Source organism: Coptis chinensis, chromosome 8 (assembly GCF_015680905.1).
Source record: "Coptis chinensis isolate HL-2020 chromosome 8, ASM1568090v1, whole genome shotgun sequence".
In the NCBI taxonomy this organism is placed as follows: Eukaryota; Viridiplantae; Streptophyta; class Magnoliopsida; order Ranunculales; family Ranunculaceae; genus Coptis; species Coptis chinensis.
In genome coordinates, this window is record NC_141463.1 from 13,360,022 (window position 1) to 13,376,607 (window position 16,586).

The 16,586-nt window shown below is 36.8% G+C and overlaps 2 protein-coding genes and 1 long non-coding RNA gene across 5 annotated transcripts; 1 reads left to right on the top strand and 2 right to left on the bottom strand.

Moving 5' to 3' along the window:
* Positions 1 to 1,067: 1,067 nt before the first annotated feature.
* LOC147480041 (uncharacterized) lies at positions 1,068 to 4,649 on the bottom strand. Of its 2 annotated transcripts, none has more exons than XR_015203710.1 (2): positions 4,044 to 4,649; positions 1,068 to 1,432 (listed from the first exon to the last, which is right to left on the bottom strand). It is a non-coding gene; the product is annotated as an uncharacterized LOC147480041 (long non-coding RNA). The 2 variants fall into 2 exon arrangements; XR_015203709.1 differs by having other exon boundaries at positions 1,068 to 1,511.
* LOC147480042 (alcohol dehydrogenase-like 3) lies at positions 2,947 to 9,391 on the top strand. Of its 2 annotated transcripts, XM_086575816.1 has the most exons (10): positions 2,947 to 3,105; positions 3,232 to 3,368; positions 3,448 to 3,497; positions 3,581 to 3,909; positions 4,661 to 4,743; positions 4,847 to 4,922; positions 5,029 to 5,090; positions 6,419 to 6,514; positions 8,796 to 8,957; positions 9,089 to 9,391. In XM_086575816.1, the coding sequence occupies exons 1-10, from the start codon at positions 3,024 to 3,026 to the stop codon at positions 9,197 to 9,199; spliced, it is 1,188 nt and encodes a 395-aa protein (XP_086431942.1). In that variant the 5' UTR covers positions 2,947 to 3,023; the 3' UTR covers positions 9,200 to 9,391. The 2 variants fall into 2 exon arrangements, with proteins under 2 accessions (XP_086431942.1, XP_086431943.1); XM_086575817.1 differs by lacking the exon at positions 6,419 to 6,514.
* Positions 9,138 to 16,515, bottom strand: LOC147480043 (phosphatidylinositol 3,4,5-trisphosphate 3-phosphatase and protein-tyrosine-phosphatase PTEN1-like). Its single transcript, XM_086575815.1, is given in 9 exon segments — positions 9,138 to 10,011; positions 10,639 to 10,740; positions 10,838 to 11,074; positions 12,875 to 13,023; positions 13,026 to 13,062; positions 14,056 to 14,169; positions 14,716 to 14,892; positions 15,390 to 15,723; positions 16,293 to 16,515. Coding segments are annotated over 8 exon segments (1,263 nt in total). The 5' UTR covers positions 15,678 to 15,723; positions 16,293 to 16,515; the 3' UTR covers positions 9,138 to 9,852.
* Positions 16,516 to 16,586: the final 71 nt, after the last annotated feature.

Below are 16,586 nucleotides of genomic sequence, written 5' to 3' on the forward strand. Positions count from 1 at the left end.
TTGGAAAATATGTGGTCAGGAATTGTGCGTAGCCATACATCACGCGCACTGAAGACTAGCTCATTTAAAAAGGGTACCCTTTAAAAAATCAACATTGTATAGTGTATTTATCATATCAAGTGGGTAAAATATATTGCACCATTTTGCCTCGTAAACGGCCAGTTCAAACTTCAAAGTTCTATATGCAGAAATTTTGTATTTTTGGGCGGCTTGGGAGCCAGAATTTAACTTTGGAACCTTGGAAAGGGTAGCACAATTGGTCCGGCCTTGGGTTTGCTCTTCAATAGTCACTAGTTCCATTCCCCTCAAGTCCACTGGTGAGGCAGTACCTAGTCGAATTTCCAACCAAAGCCCCGGGATTAGTCGAGGTGCGCCCCGGACACCCGGTTAGCAAAAAAAAAAAAAAAAATCATACCCCAAGCATGTATCGGTTATACTGTAATTTACAAAATTAAAGTTAAAATCAAATTTGGTACAAAAAAGATGGTGTGATGTAGGATTAAATTTGCCCAATGACCAAACTACATAGCCAAAAGTTTTGTTTGGCGGAATCTTTGTGTTATGGTTTACTTCTGGAGCTGAATATCCTATACAAAAGTAGGTCCTGCTTTTATCTTTATTCAACACTACTCAGAAGTCACGATCAGAAGATCTATCAACTATTTGTATCAACATTTTGTACCTGAAATTAAAATATCTGAAGGTTTCAAATCGGCTAAATTTGATATTGCTCTGTTCCAATTTGTAGCAAACCATGATACATAACAGACTAACACGAAATTCTAGCGAAAAAAATCAGACTAACACGAATTCATGTATTTCGAGACGATCCAATGGTTAAATAACACGGTTACAGAGATTAATCTCTGTATCCGGTTATAGAGGAACCGGACTCACTATTTAAGCTATGTTTGGCGGTAATTGGGTTGTTTCACACTTTCACTAACATTTAAGATGTTGTAATGTTATTGTGTTCAATTTGGAAAGAGCATGTAGGTTAATCTCGGCATCAAGGGTAAACAAAGAGTAGTGCATTTTTTGTTTTTTAGACAACACCCTTACACCGCTTTTGTTTTTGTATTTTGAATTGGTAATCAACAGTTATATATACATTAATTTAGCAGAGATGTTACAAAAGATCTCTTCGTGTCTAATACATCCATTAGTCATGGAGGAGGTACATCCATCCATTCTATAGGTGAAGAGATTGAGTTACCATAAAAAGCAAGTTGGTGTGCAACTATATTAGTGTTTCTTGGCACCCAATTAAAACAGAAAGCATCATAGGTAGTAATAATATCTGGTGCATCATATAATAGGAGCTTTGATTTCCAGGCCAAGCTAGCCTTCTGCTATTTTAGGTAAGTAATAGCAGACCTTTCATCCATTTGTACTTCTAGTTTGGTGGCGTAGAACTTCCTGCTCCATTTAGCTGCTCAGAGTAGGCATTTGCATTCAGTTTCTTCTACACTACTTGCTTCACCAGGGGCAGCTAAAGGCAATCGGGGGCCCTAAGCAAAGTTTGAATATAGGCCTTATAATATTAATATATACTAATAAAATTGTTACATTTTATGGATTTGTTTACGTTATTTCATATGAATGCAAATCTCAATTTATTTAACAAAGAATTTAGAATATAATAATTATTATAAAAATTGATCCTAACTTTTATTTTTTATTTTTTTTCTTTATTGAATAGTCATCTCATAAATTTGAAACTTCAATAAATTAATTTAACAAAAAAATGCACAAGAGAGAGAGAAGAAAAATTTTATACCAAATAAAACAATATATATAATGATGGATTATAGAAAAAAAACCAAAAAAGACAAAAGAATAATAGAGGTAAGATTGAAGTGTTGGCTTTAATGCCCCATATTTGATTATTTGTTATAGAGTGATGAATAATTTTAATAAATTATAGAGACATGTATGTATTTTTTTGGAGAATGCGAAAATGCGAGGGAAACGAAAGTGTTTAACGTGATTTTATAGTTTTCAATTTTCCAATGTAAAAACATTTATCTAAAGATTAAAATAAATGAAAAACAATAATAATAAGAGTTTTTTTTTTTTTTTTTTTTTTTTTTGGCTAATAAAACAATAATGGGCTGTGAGCTAAAATATATTGGGGCCCTTTGGGCTGCAAGCCCTAAGCAGCTCCTTATTATGTTATGGGGTAGAGCCGGCTCTGGCTTCACCCTTCACACCGCATTCTGTTCCTGCAGCCAGAAAGACACAGCTGCGAGAACGCAAACTTTAATGAGGTGACCAACCATTAAATGCTATCTTGTACACGCGTTGTCATGTCAACTCTAACACTAATAATATGCTAAATGCCTAAACCATGCCAAAATGACCCCTTGCGAAATCATCATAAACACCTGCTTCCAGCCCCAAAATAATCCATAATCAAGGACATTTCCTTGAGGTTAGTGAGTGTGAAGACTATAGCGCATACCAGTTCCAGTCCTAATTATATGTCTTTCTTAGGGATTATGGTATCGGTGATCACCTGTCTTCCCATAAAGAAGGATTATCGCATCATATTTATTTTAAAATTTTCTGAACAAAGTTTTGCGCTGTTGCAATTTTTTTCTCTCAGGAACACCCTAGTAGGCTAGTACCCTACAAAAATCGTCATTGAACCGATAACCATCTTTCGGCTAATCTAGTCCCGTCTGTCCCTCGGGATCAACAACGGGTAGTACAGGAATATTCACGACTGCGCTTGTTTTTTTACATACTAAAAATTTTACATACTTTTGAGGTTTTTTCACGTGTGCCAAGTTGCGAAGAGTCAACTATTTGTGTATGCAGTTTTCTATTCAAACTATTGAACGAACACTTGCATAGCTGCATCTACAATTAATATGTTGACCGTAGTTAATTGGTCGGTCCCAAACAAAGTTGGGTTAACCATAAACTTAAAAGTTTAAACTCCTATCCTTCACTATCTATAAGTACACAACTAGATATCTCAAATCAAGCAAGCAACCAATAACAAAGAGCAAAGAAAAATGGGAAGCATGAGTGATGAATCCACCAATAATGGCCTTTCTGTGCCAGGTGAAACGAGAGGGAAGGTTATCAATTGTAAAGGTAAGTGATCCAATCTCTCATATTTCTTCCCATCTCATTACCATGTTTATGTTCACTATCAGGATAACCTTATATATATATATCAAGCAGAGTTGTTCATATGTTTATATGTGTATCGTGTTTCAGCTGCTGTAGTGTATGGTCCCGAAGAGCCATTAGTTATAGAAGAAGTGCAAGTTGCTCCACCTCAAAAAATGGAAGTTAGAATCAAGATCCTCTACACTTCTATATGTCACACTGATCTTAGTGCCTGGATAGGAGAGGTAAGAAATAAGATCCCATCTAAATTCATTATTCCTATACAAAAAGATCAATCCTTATGCTACAAATTTCATTTGACAGAACGAAAATCAACGTGTTTATCCTCGAATTCTAGGCCATGAAGCTGCAGGGTATATTCAAAATCTTCTTCAACATTGCCAAAATATACTTAAGATTTTACACTCACTTGCCACTTCATTTTATCATGTTACAGAATTGTTGAAAGCGTTGGGGAAGGAGTGGTCGACATGAAAGAAGGTGACCATGTGATACCAATATTTAACGGAGAGTGTGGAGATTGTGTATATTGTAAGTCAGAGAAGACAAATCTTTGTGGGAAATATCGAGTTAACCCGATGAAAAGCGTCATGGATATCGATGGCAAGCCTAGATTTTCGACTCCAGATGGAAAACCTATCTACCATTTCCTCAGCACTTCTACATTTAGTGAATACACTGTCCTTGACTCTGCTTGTGTTGTGAAGATAGACTCAAAAGCTCCTCTAAAGAAGATGAGCCTTCTAAGTTGTGGAGTTTCTACAGGTACAATTTCAAATGATCTCACACAATATAAATATGGTAGAAATCCGTTAGTGGCGGTACTAAAGTAGATGTATGAAAAAAAAACATTTAAAAATAAAGAAAAGAAATAACTGGTTGAGATTTTAGATTATCACCTTACTTCTTTGCTATAGAAAGAAATTAAAGAGAACAAGCTTAATTCCCTTTAATTGTACGGTACCCTTAATTGTAAGTGAATCCAAATGCCTGAAATATCTATGCACAATCACCTCATAACTTGGAATTTTTGGCGGAAAGGGAAGTTACTTGGTGCTTAGGTCGGGCAATACTTTATGAGATAGTGGAATTTATCTATTTATAGTGATGGGCCTCCAAAGCTGTTCAATTCATATATTTGACTAAATAATAGAATTGATAATGAACCATTGTACAACAGTACAAGGAGGCGTAGATCTCTTAATAATTATTTGGATATGAGTTGCCATCCGGAAAAAATCTATTTTGTTATAGAAAAAAAATCCATTTTGTCGACATTGAAGAAGAAAATTATTTCGTTCCTATATGTAAGTCAGGACTTGGTAGAAGTGGGAATGCCCATTTGCTTGTCTGCTTCTGACGACTATGGTTGGCTTCATTTCCAACACAATGGGAGTCCAATACTTAATTTAGACTTTGGATACTTCTAATTCAGTAATAAAAACTAGTTGCAATTTTAAATCGGACACTGCACATCATGAAATGAGACAGTGAGATTTCTTGACTTTGGTTGTAGGAGTTGGAGCAGTATGGAACACGGCCAACGTTCACTCTGGGGCAAGTGTAGCAATATTCGGTTTGGGTGCTGTTGGACTTGCGGTAAGTCCAAAACCAAGCTCAAACAATATTTTATTTTTGTTTCTTTAATTAATCATTTTGTAAAGTATTTACTTCCATTAATATTGGTCAATGGTATACACAGGCCGCTGCTGGAGCAAAGTCCAGAGGTGCTACTCGAATTATAGGTGTTGATATCAACAAAGACAAGTTCATCAAAGGTTTATTTACTATTTTCAGTGATTGTTAGTTTGTTTTAGAAGTCTTAATGCTACACTCTCTTTTTTGTGTTATTTTCCCTCTAATTATTTGAACAAATTAATCCAGGTAAAGCAATGGGTATGACAGAATTTATCAACCCAAAAGATTTGAATAGGCCGGTGCATGAGGTAAGTTTTTTTTTTTGTTCTTTTATTTTTTGCCATCAATGATTTCGCGCGTCTGTTTGAGCTTATATAGTTAATATAATGTGTGTGACTTACACTCCTAAAGTGTTGCTATAGTGTCCACAAGCACATGTATTATGTTGTTCAAGAAATTGGTAAAGAAAAAGCCAATTTTGGGTTAAAATCACTTTCTATCACAGTAAGTTTTCAAAATCACTCAAAAGACACATTTCAAATACAAATAACTAAAAAATGCATATTTTCAAGTGTAAATAACTTATAAGGACAAATAATCCGGATTTAAAAAAAAAAAACAAAAATCGATTTTACCATTCTATTGTTTTGTGCACTTTGTATGTGCATATATACTTCAATTTGGATAATAATAATAATAAAAAAAATACTTATCATACAATACATTGCTTATCTTGCATTGTATGTCATTGTGTGTGCATACCCCAATAGGTACACACTGAATGTGCATACCTCATTAGGTAATGTCCACTAATTGTTTTGCACATTGAATGTGTGTGTATAAGCACATTGATTGTTATGCATACTTCAATCGATAGACACACTGATTGTTGTTGTGTATAACACAATATGACAATAGGTATGGATACTGAATGTGCATATTCCATTAGATAATGCATGTTGACTATTGTGCATATGCATGCTGGATGTGCATACCTAAATAAGTCGGGTCGTTTTTCATTCCGTGTATGGGATAAACTTGATATTTTACCGTCGGAGATTTTGGAAAAACAATTAGTTTTAAGAGTGATTTAAGGGCAGAGAATTGTCCCTTTTGCTTGTTCTCGGCCTACATTGTCGGTGGTGCCGCTAATACACAACAGCCTTGATGTCTGTTGCTATTATTTTGAAGATGCCATTACTCGGCAACCAACCAAATTATGTACTATAAAAAATGTCAGTAAAAACAATAACGACACCCAGGGCCGGCTCTGAGATTGTGGGGGCCCAAGGCAAATTCTTAAAAAGGAACTAAATAACCTATTATTTATGCTACAAAAATATTTTAAATGCCTAATAAGCATCCAAAATTATTTAGTGTAGTTGGTTGCTATTTTAATTTCTCTATCTGTGAGTATTTTTGTATCCAGATCATTTGATATATAGTAGATAACCCCAGACCCAAGCACTGAATGGGGGCCTTATTATTGGGTTTTGACTCAGGGGTCCTAGGCGGCCGCCTAGTTGGCCTTGCCCCAAAACCGGCCCTGACGACACCACAAGAATACATATATGATATATCTATCTACATCAGTATTATATTCTATCAGAAATTAATTGTTCCATTATTTGTACAGGAAATAAAGGAATTGACCGATGGAGGGGTACACTACACTTTTGAGTGTTCTGGAAATTTGGACGTTCTTCGTGAGGCTTTTTTGTCAACTCATGATGTACGTATACGATTATATACGTCTATATTCATCCGTACACGCGTCAAGATGTTTTCCATTTCGTGAATTGGGACCTATTCTTAAGGGTTCTTAACCATGATCTATACCATGCTCATCAAACGACTTTGAACAAGCATGGAAAAATCAAATTAAGTGACCAAAAAATTTGAAATGCCACCATAATAATAATCAACGGTTAAGGAGGATCCAAACCGAGTTGCTAGACAGAAGTAGTGAACGAAAATATATTTTAGGCATTTAGTTCTGATTTGTTTTCATTCTTTTTTGATATTTTCATTTACTAAAATTCTATAGCAACCGAATCTTTTGAACCGAATTTGTGAACACACTGAAGTGGCACTCATCAGGCAGGGGGTGCGTGTGTATTGGTCAAAGAAGTACTGAAAATCAAAGTCTCTCTGTTTGCCACGTCAGTGTGTTCACAAATTCGGTTCAAAAGTGTAAGTTGATGTAGAAACACTCTTTCATTTATGCAATCCCGGATAGAGGGTGGCGTGTTTTTTTTGGTCTCAACCCAAAATTTGCGGTTCTTGCACAAGTCTATTGTCAATGATAGACCATGGAACTCTGACCTGGGCTAGACTTCAAATATCTAGGTTGATTTGAATAGGTTTGTCTTCTTTTTAAGTTGAGAATCATCCCAAATATCAAGTTGAGAGAGGCATTTTGTTTTTACGTGATCGAGATCCGTATAACAAGCTAAGAAAAGTAAAAATATATCATCATCATCATAATTAATTAATTATTCATATCCAACACTTTTTTTTTAACACTTGCATCATATAACATGTGACCTTGATGTTACGATGGTGCCATTGACCTCGAGTCGTTGACAGAACTTATGTTTGTCTAGATGGTTGATATAATGAGCCAAAATAGAAGTCCTAATTTTGAAAGTTCACAAACGTTCTATAGGCACCTTAGCTGATTTGTTCGAAACAATGAAATTCCCGAATATGCCTTGTGAAAATGAGCAGACCACCAGATTTCTGTTCCATATAGTGGCATACTTCTTTTGTCCAAGGCACTCAATGGGTGCGTGGGAGGATGAAGTCTACTAGTGATTTCTGTTGTGGTCTTCAGCTAGATGCTTTGCTAGATCTATGAATAATGAGTTTGTGATTCTATGAGGAGCTCCCTAGCTCATTGCAATTCCTGGTTTGTGTCTATCCTGTTCTCACTTCTTTGGGCTTAGTCAATAGCTCCCACTGGTAAACATTCCTGGGCAACCGTGGCTAGTCTTAAAGTTGTGATGGATTGGAGCTCATGTCGGCAATGTACTTTAAAGACATTAATAAAATGAATTATAATTTTGCCGATCAAAAAAATAAATTGAGCATACCTTCGAGAAGTTACAAATTCTAGTTTCAAACAGGCTTTTCAGTTATTTAATATGACTATATGCCTTGTATTAAACCTTATATTTGAGTAACAATATTATAAAGGATTAATGAGTATTACCCTCACTAGCTAGATGAGCTAATTTTTTTTTGTGTATTTGGAAAGAAAATCCTAATTTCTCCATCTAGTGAGAAAAAAATCCTAATTGGCTCATCTTGTGGGGGATAATACTGTATAAAATATACATATTACACATCCCATAAAAACTTAGTATTATATGAGTTCATCTATATCCCATTTCAGCAATCGTTTTTTCTGACAAAACTCGCGTGAGTACAATTTTGTTAATTATATTTCATGACATATTCAGCATACTAAAGTTTTTTATGTCAAATACTTGACATTGTTAATTATAGTTAGTTGACTAGCCACCAGCCTGATTCTATTGGAACAAGTGCATAATCTGAACATAGATTGCCATATTTAAATCCATGATGAGGACAGTGTGGATTTTATTTTTAATTTTATGTATTATTCAAATTATTTCGATAATGACAGTTGATATTCCTTGAATAATCTCTAGTTTAATTTTATGCAAATTGAAGAATTGGCTAGTGGTTACATCATGAAAGCTTCTCAGATAATAATACAATTTCATACAATATCAGAAATATGTTATCAATTTATCACTTCACTGTCATAGTTATATTGGAACTAATTAGTAAATGACACTAGATTATACAAGATTGGAGTTTGTCTTTCCCATGGCCTTGGCGGCTTGCATGCCTGTATCCCTTAATTGAGTTGACTTCCAAAATGTAAATGGGCTTTAAACCCATGAAGCAAAAAGAGTAGGGCCTATGTGTAATCTGAAATAGGCTATTAACTAGGGAAATTTATGTGTAATTCATTTTTACAGGGATGGGGATTGACAGTAATTTTGGGGATTCATCCGACACCAAGAATGCTGCCTATCCATCCGATGGAGTTGTTTGATGGTCGGAAAATCGTTGGATCTGTCTTTGGAGACTTCAAAGGGAAGACCCAATTGCCTCATTTCGCCGAGGAATGCATGCGTGGGGTGAGTGTCCCACTCTTAATCCTAGTATAAAATAAATAATAAGTACGTTTATATGTTGAATTCCTGTGAAGTGCTCTCATTACCTTGTATATATTATGTGACATTTGTTTGCATTATTTGGGTGGTTTCAGGTGGTGAATCTAGATGAGTTCATAACTCATGAGCTTCCATTCTCAAAGATAAATGAAGCATTTCAGCTCCTCATTGATGGGAAATCCTTGAGATGCGTTTTACAGCTTTGAAATTTTATGTATCTGGACGAATGTAGTCTGTGTGTATTGTGTAAGGTTTCTATGGGTTGGGCTTGGCTCTTGGACTTTTAATGGACTGGCTTAGGCCAGTTCCAGTTCAAACCCATAGGCCGCCAATGTAGTTTGAATGTAATAAAGATATGGAGGATTTTCTCCAATATACATACATGGTCAGTTGACTCAGTTCAGTGACTGTAACTCGATCCGCAATCTACACTGTCATGCAGGCATGATTCTGAGGATAGTTTGTTTTTCCTGAACAAATTATGTATGTGACGTTATGTCATCTTCACCTAAACACAGTCACACAAGAACAATGACACCAAATTGAGACAGTTGGCCAATAAGCTCCTTCATAAATGGACTATATACCAAACACACCTCTCATTGCACATGCAGTACAAGCCCAAAGTTTTCTGTACACCATCACCCCTGTAGTGTATTAACCTGAGCTGTTTCCCCCTCCCAACTACAAGACTCCTTATACCGATACTTACTGGTGCCATCCGCCACAAAAAAACCAAGGCGGTCAGACAGCTAGATCAAGATCGGTAGAAGTTAGATCTAAGCTTCAGGCTGCGGTCAACCATTGCATACTATGCAATAAGTTATGTTAACGGCATTTGAAATGACCCTGTTGAAACTCAAGTTACCAATGCTGACAAATCATCACTTAGATTATCACCTGAAGATGAAAACTGCTGCTCTGCATTGGAAGGACCAAAGAGCAGCTCCAAACAGAACGAAGGACCACATATAGATCTGCCGTTGTACCCAACCTTGTCCATATCCCGTAGAGAGAACTGTAAAGGTTCAACAAAAGACATGCATAAATAGTTGAGAAATATTAAAGTTTCCAACAATGGGGACTTCACAGTAAACATGAAAGGAAATATGTCAAGTTCAAGAAAAACTACTGCCTACACCAAAGGCCTCATCTTTCGTCCAAAATGCCTACCGATACAGACAGCTGTTTCATTTTTTATATCAACAATTCTAGCTAGGTTACATTTTTAAGTGAAAGTGTGAAACACACACCACCAGAACAGCACAAACGTAATAAGGTTTCTATTTTAATTAACACCCCCCCCACCCACACACACACACACACACCCACACCCCACCCCACCCCACCCACACACAAACACCTCCCCAAGTGCTGGTGGGTGTTGAACCCATGCATGTGGTAACAAATACAAGCTTGCCTGTGCTAACAAGTACAAACTCTACCAAGCTACCAACTCAACTAGCTCGCAAGTCGCACCTGCAATATAAAGTAAAGTCTAGGATATTGATTAAGTGTAAACACACTCTCTTTTCATATAGTCTTCATATCACATTAGTATGTGTCTAGGGATTTACTGATTTGTCGTGTCCTAAGTTGATTAGGGTAAACACAAACAAGTTGCGGGAAGAAAAGATGTGCGTACCTGCAGTAAGCAGCCTGTAATAAAAGCTGTGTTGAAGCAAGCATAAAATAGACGTCCACCGACCATCTTTTGGTAAAAGATAACTCGAACATCCCCTGTTACCTGGCCAGAACAAAAACATTTTATTTCATTCTGTGAAACCTGCACATATATACGCATTTTCTGTGTGCCTGACATGGGTGTGTTATTGATGGCTTACCTGTAAGGGTTTCTCGAAATAATAGTCAAGACAAGTCTTCTGGTAAATAACTGAACTTTCTGTGTCCATCTGCACTACAACACGGGGTGCCTCTGTTTCAGGTTTCTTGTCGTCCTCCTCGCTTTCAATGAAGGATAGGTAGTATCGTGGGCTGTTTGTTCTATGATAACCTTTTTTGATTTCTCGACAACAACTCCTAGTAACTTCCACACATGGTTGGTACAGTTGGTTAGGAACCTGTTCCAATGTCGCCCAAATATACAGTCACTAATTATCCAAAGAAACATAGAGAACTTAACAGGGGGACAAAGGATGTCCAAAATCAAGGGTCTAAAACTCATTGGTTGACCAAGTCAGCTTCATTTTGAGGCCCCTATCTGTGTTGGTTCAAGCGGATGATTAGCTTATTTCCCTATGAGAAATGCTAGCAGGCTAACTCAATTATGAGTTGCATACACGCGCCACCTCATGAAAAACAACCACTTTTATCTTGATCTATAACCTGTACTTAATTAAGTTTGGGAATCCAACTCAAAACCAATTGCAATGAGGGGAGAGGCCGATGAACGTATATACTATATTACAAGGCTTCAAACATCCCATGTGGGACTAGAATAAACATCACCACGCCCCCTCACGTGGTTGGTATCTGAGCCCAATACGTGGACAAACATACTTGGGTGACGTGGAGTAAATGGGGGCAATGAGCTCTTTGGGCCAAACACAATAGCCAGAACTTTTATACTATAGTGCAAGGCTTTATAGATCTCAACACGCCACCTCACTTGTGGCGTTACTTGAGCCTAACGGGTGGACATCGCATTTGAGTGAGGCGGAGTAAACTTGCAACGGAACTTGCACCAAATACAATGCCTGCTCAGATACCATATTAAATTTGGGTATCCAACTCAAGGCCAATTGGGCATTGGCAATGAGTGGAGAAGCCTAGGAACATATATAATATACTGCAAGGCTTCAAACAACCCATGTGGGACTATGCTAAACATCTTAAGATACTTGATAGCAGAATCTTAATGTCAAAACGGTTGTTTCTAATGAGGTGGTGTTCTAGCAACTCACATATGTGTTGCCTACTAGCATTTCATAAAACTGTCTTTCAGTCACTTTTGCTAACTTAAAGCAATTTGCATATGTTGAAATCAAGAAAAAGAAGATAAAATGTTGCAGAAACTATTAATTCCGAGGCATATGTTGCCTTCGTACAAACCCAAACTCTAATCTTGAAGACTAACAGCATGTACAAAGACAGGAGTTCAATTTTATCAAATGTACGTATCGTTTCTATGCGTAAACCCTACTATTTTCCTATATAAAGATGTGTAAGAGAAGGCTGAAATGAACCAAGGTCATATATTCTTTTATCTCTTCTTCTCCAGACTTTTTCTTCTTCTTCTTCTTCTAACATTCAATAGTCAATACTAATATAATTTAACTCGCATCATCAAAATGTTTCTTTTAATCATTGAGATGTTTTCCTGTGCAAGCTCCACCTAAAACATATGTCTCTCCAGACTTCTAAACGTGGGGAAAGCTCAGAGCTCCAGAAATAATGTTGACTGAGGCAGACACTTGTGAAGCAGCTAGGCTACGAATGGAAAGCAATTGGTCTAACAATCACTAGTTGCTGGCATGACTAAAAAAATATGCAAAACTCCCATTGATTACAAACAGCCATTACCAACATGCTTCTAAAGTATGGAACTTTAAAAACAATAAAAGAGAAAAAATTTGGCAGCACATGCATGAGGAAGAAAAAAAACATAAGGCACCTTCAACAATCCTCTTTTAAGTCCAGAGCGACCTTGAAATTCATGTATCTAGACCTAATTGAATGGAACAATAGGATTGACTCAAGTCCAATCATTTGGAATAACTGCCCTGTGTGCCTGCATGGTATATAGCAAAAGGTTGCATAGCAAGTGTGGGTGAACTACGTCTAATACTCTTTAACTTGAGTTAAGGCAGTGATAGTAGGAAAATTATAAATAAATAATTCAACCAAAGATCGCTACTTGCCTTTTGCAACTCTGAGACAACAAAAAAGACGGCGTTACTGTTAATTGTATCATAAAGCCGGATTCTCCGCAATTCTCGACTACAAGGTTGCGGTAAGTTTACATCAGGAGGTCCACCGTGAACTTCATTCTGACAAGTCAATGTCTTGACCAATACCCAACATAACGCCGCTGGCTTGGTATTGAAACCTATTAAGGGTAAGAAATTAGTATGCTTGTACACTAGTGCAGTTACAAGAATTAATTGGAATGGGTATATATATACCTATATATTCACAAACTACTAAGAATAGTTAGCATAATGACACTAATTTCGCGCAAACTACCGAAAAGTAAATTCAATAAATGACACAGACACTTAGTATGTAATTCAAACCAACTTCGCCAAGGTCAAGTTTGGGCCTACTGGAACTCTGACGGTGGTTTCAACTCTACTGCTGATAACGTGCCCATTTAACCACCTCCCTGCAAGCTAGAGGTATGAAGTTTTCTTGAAAAGGCTTGGTGCTAAGTAGAATCCAGTCAACCACTTGCGATTCCATCCTTCGGACAGTTCATAATGGAAGTGGGACTAAACTCTTGGTGCAACCACCAGCCCTTCTGGGGTAGCTACCTTTCCAGTATACCTTCGTAGACATAACGTTGGGTATCACAGAAATTGTCACATTTCCAGGAAGTTAAATTTTGTTCTAAACACCAGGACCTAAATACTTGGATTCTCAATGAAAGCTTGGTCATCACCAGAGGAAATGGGTGAACTTTTTGACTTCAATCTTCAACTGTGAGTGATATTGCACATCATGTGCAGGTGCCGACTTGCAAAGTCCGTAAAAGCTCTGGGTGATGATACCAGAGGTCTGGGGCTTGAACCCAGCCAGCATCAAAGATCAGAAGAAGAAAAAAAACATGCCATAGTTATGCAATTGGCGGTGTCTTTATATGGGGTTGGACCTGAGTAGTCCTCATGTTATACATATAATGTCAAGTTATGGCAAGCCATGAAATTTGACAGTAAAAACGAAAGGATGCAATCTTGACAGCTCATACAACGAGGAATAGATGATCAAGATGGCATCCATGGCCAACACATCAAACCATACATACCATTTTGACTGTCAATGAAAAACTCCAAAATGAGATAACCAAGGGTAACATCCCCAGCACGAATATATTAAGACTTACTCCTTCATTGTTGACAGTCCGTTTGTCTGCATACAGCTGAAGAGCCTCCTCTGCTGACATGCCACAGTAAACCAGATAGGCACAAACCATTAAGCCAGTCCGACCTTTCCCTGCCTGGAAAAGTTAAGTGGTCAGTACTGAGACTAATATATAACGTAAAATATACAGAAGTAATTTCATTGCATGTATATTCTTTCTTCACAGAGCCCGTGTTCAAAACTCTGTATCTACATTGTAACTCCACTGCACAAATATAAAATTTGATTTTAAATTTAGGATTGCCATGAGCCTAGTAAGCATTCATGTTCTTGGATTATGATTTGTCCACGACAGGGAAATTATATACTTGCAGGAGTCTGTTACAAAACTGTTCTCATATCTCTCTAAATGAAAGCAAGACTTGCTGAGTTCACCGACGAGAATACTAACATGATTTGATTGTTCTGAAGTTGACCAATTTGGGCAAGTCAAAAGTCGCATATCATTTATTATAAAATTCTAATTACTTGGGCTATTTGTTTATTTGGAAATGTTTTTAAACCAGGTTGAGAAAAAATTATGGCAATCAAAGATACTGATCAGGTCAACGTGCCCAGAACAAACATGGCGGGGGCACTCTTGAAACAGTAGGACAAATGAAATAAAGTTAGTGAGCCATACCATGCAATGGATAACTGCAACATTCTTTGCATCACTAGCTAGCCATGAATGCACACTTTCACAGAAAGCCTTGATCATATCAAGAGAAGGAACATGGTTATCATCAAATGGGAAGATCTCAACGCGGCCATGGAAATGAGACGGATCATAGCTTTCTTCTACACACAAGTTGTAGACCTACAAAAAGAAACCCAAGACAAAATAAGGAAAACAGTGCAGATCTTTTTCGGAATTGATCATGGTAGTAGGGAACCGTTAGCTATATAAATATAATTTTCATTTGATTTATCCAAAGAAAAAATAAATTGTATTAAGGAAGACCGAAGATGTATTTGATGCTGTAGTATGTAACAAGGAAAGGCCAAGGAAGAAAACAAGTTTGTAGATTTAAATAGCTGCAAAGATATAGTGAAACTAAATATTTTGATAAACAGGAGTTCCTGTCATTCTATGCTGGAACATCTTCTGATAGAAAGAAATGAAAATAGAACTAAATAAGTGCAAAAAAATTAGCTTATATACATAACAAGTTCTTTTTTATTCCAAAAGAAGAAATCTCTGTCTTATGACTTTCTCATTAACTTTAAAATTCATAGACAGAAGCAGTAGAACATAGAGTGAGTACAACACAGTACATCGGGTTATATAAATGTTGCCACGGAAGCAATGAGTACCTTGTAATGCCCTGGGTGCCTCATGTCTAACACAGACTTGACCTGCCAAAGAGGATTCCTATACATTGCCCGCGTACGTTCTGCAGGGAATGACATCGCCAATACGCGATCAGTGATGTATGACATGTCAAGATCATAACCGTCAACAAGCATTCGCCTCCTTTGCTTAGAGACCAGATGATGAAGGTAGAACTTTCTTGTGAGAAAACTGAGCAGGTGAAAATGACTATGGTGCACCACTGTGTTCCCTGCCTTCCCCACACCTGGCTTCGAAAGTTTCAATCCCATTGCGACTGATCTAAAATAGTTTTGAAGGTGTTTAGCTATACATTACCTGCAATATAGAATCTCACCATTAAATAGCAATAAGTCTTTTGGCATTTACATATACCATCTTCTCCTTTCTCAGCAGAGAGAAGAAGTTTTGAAAGGAACTCATATATGAAAAACACAAATTTTCTTCGTAAATGTATAGAATGCATTTCCCGCTTGATGAATATAATGCTCAAATAAACTAGTTATTCGGTTATTCCCCACCTATGTGCAAAAAAAAGTTGTTCAAGTAGCAAAGAGTAAGTAAGAAAACCAATATGAAGATGAAGAATACGATATAAATATTGAAAAGAAGAAGTGTGTTTTAGTATCTTCCTATAATCCACACTGACTTGTCGCGAAAATCTTTAAGCAGAGACCGCATTTCCTATAAACGCATTGTTGTAATTAATTAATTGATTCATTCAGCAACTACAATTCTATATCCATTATGACACATTATGAAAGCTCAAAACGCTGAGTCGAACAAACACATTACCATTATAACAAATATTAATTGCAAAATACATCATATTAGCATAAATATACCAGAAAACAATAATAATAATAATAATAAGGATGGGGAATTACCATGAAGCGAATTCTAGGATTAACCCAGAGAAGATTGGAACCCTAGAAAACGCAATGCAATGAATGAGGTGATGATGTTAAGGTTTGATGATCTCCATCATAATTTGGGTGTGATACAGATAGATAATATTTTCTGTGCGTTTCGAATTCATAGTGTCTAATTTTGGAGGGAGTGGCAGCCTCATTTCTCGGCCAGCAAAACTTGGCGCATTCTTAGGACAACCTTCTCTCTTCTTTTTATAGCTTTTGGTCCATCTGTGCATGCATGTGTGCACTTCATTATATTTGTTAGTG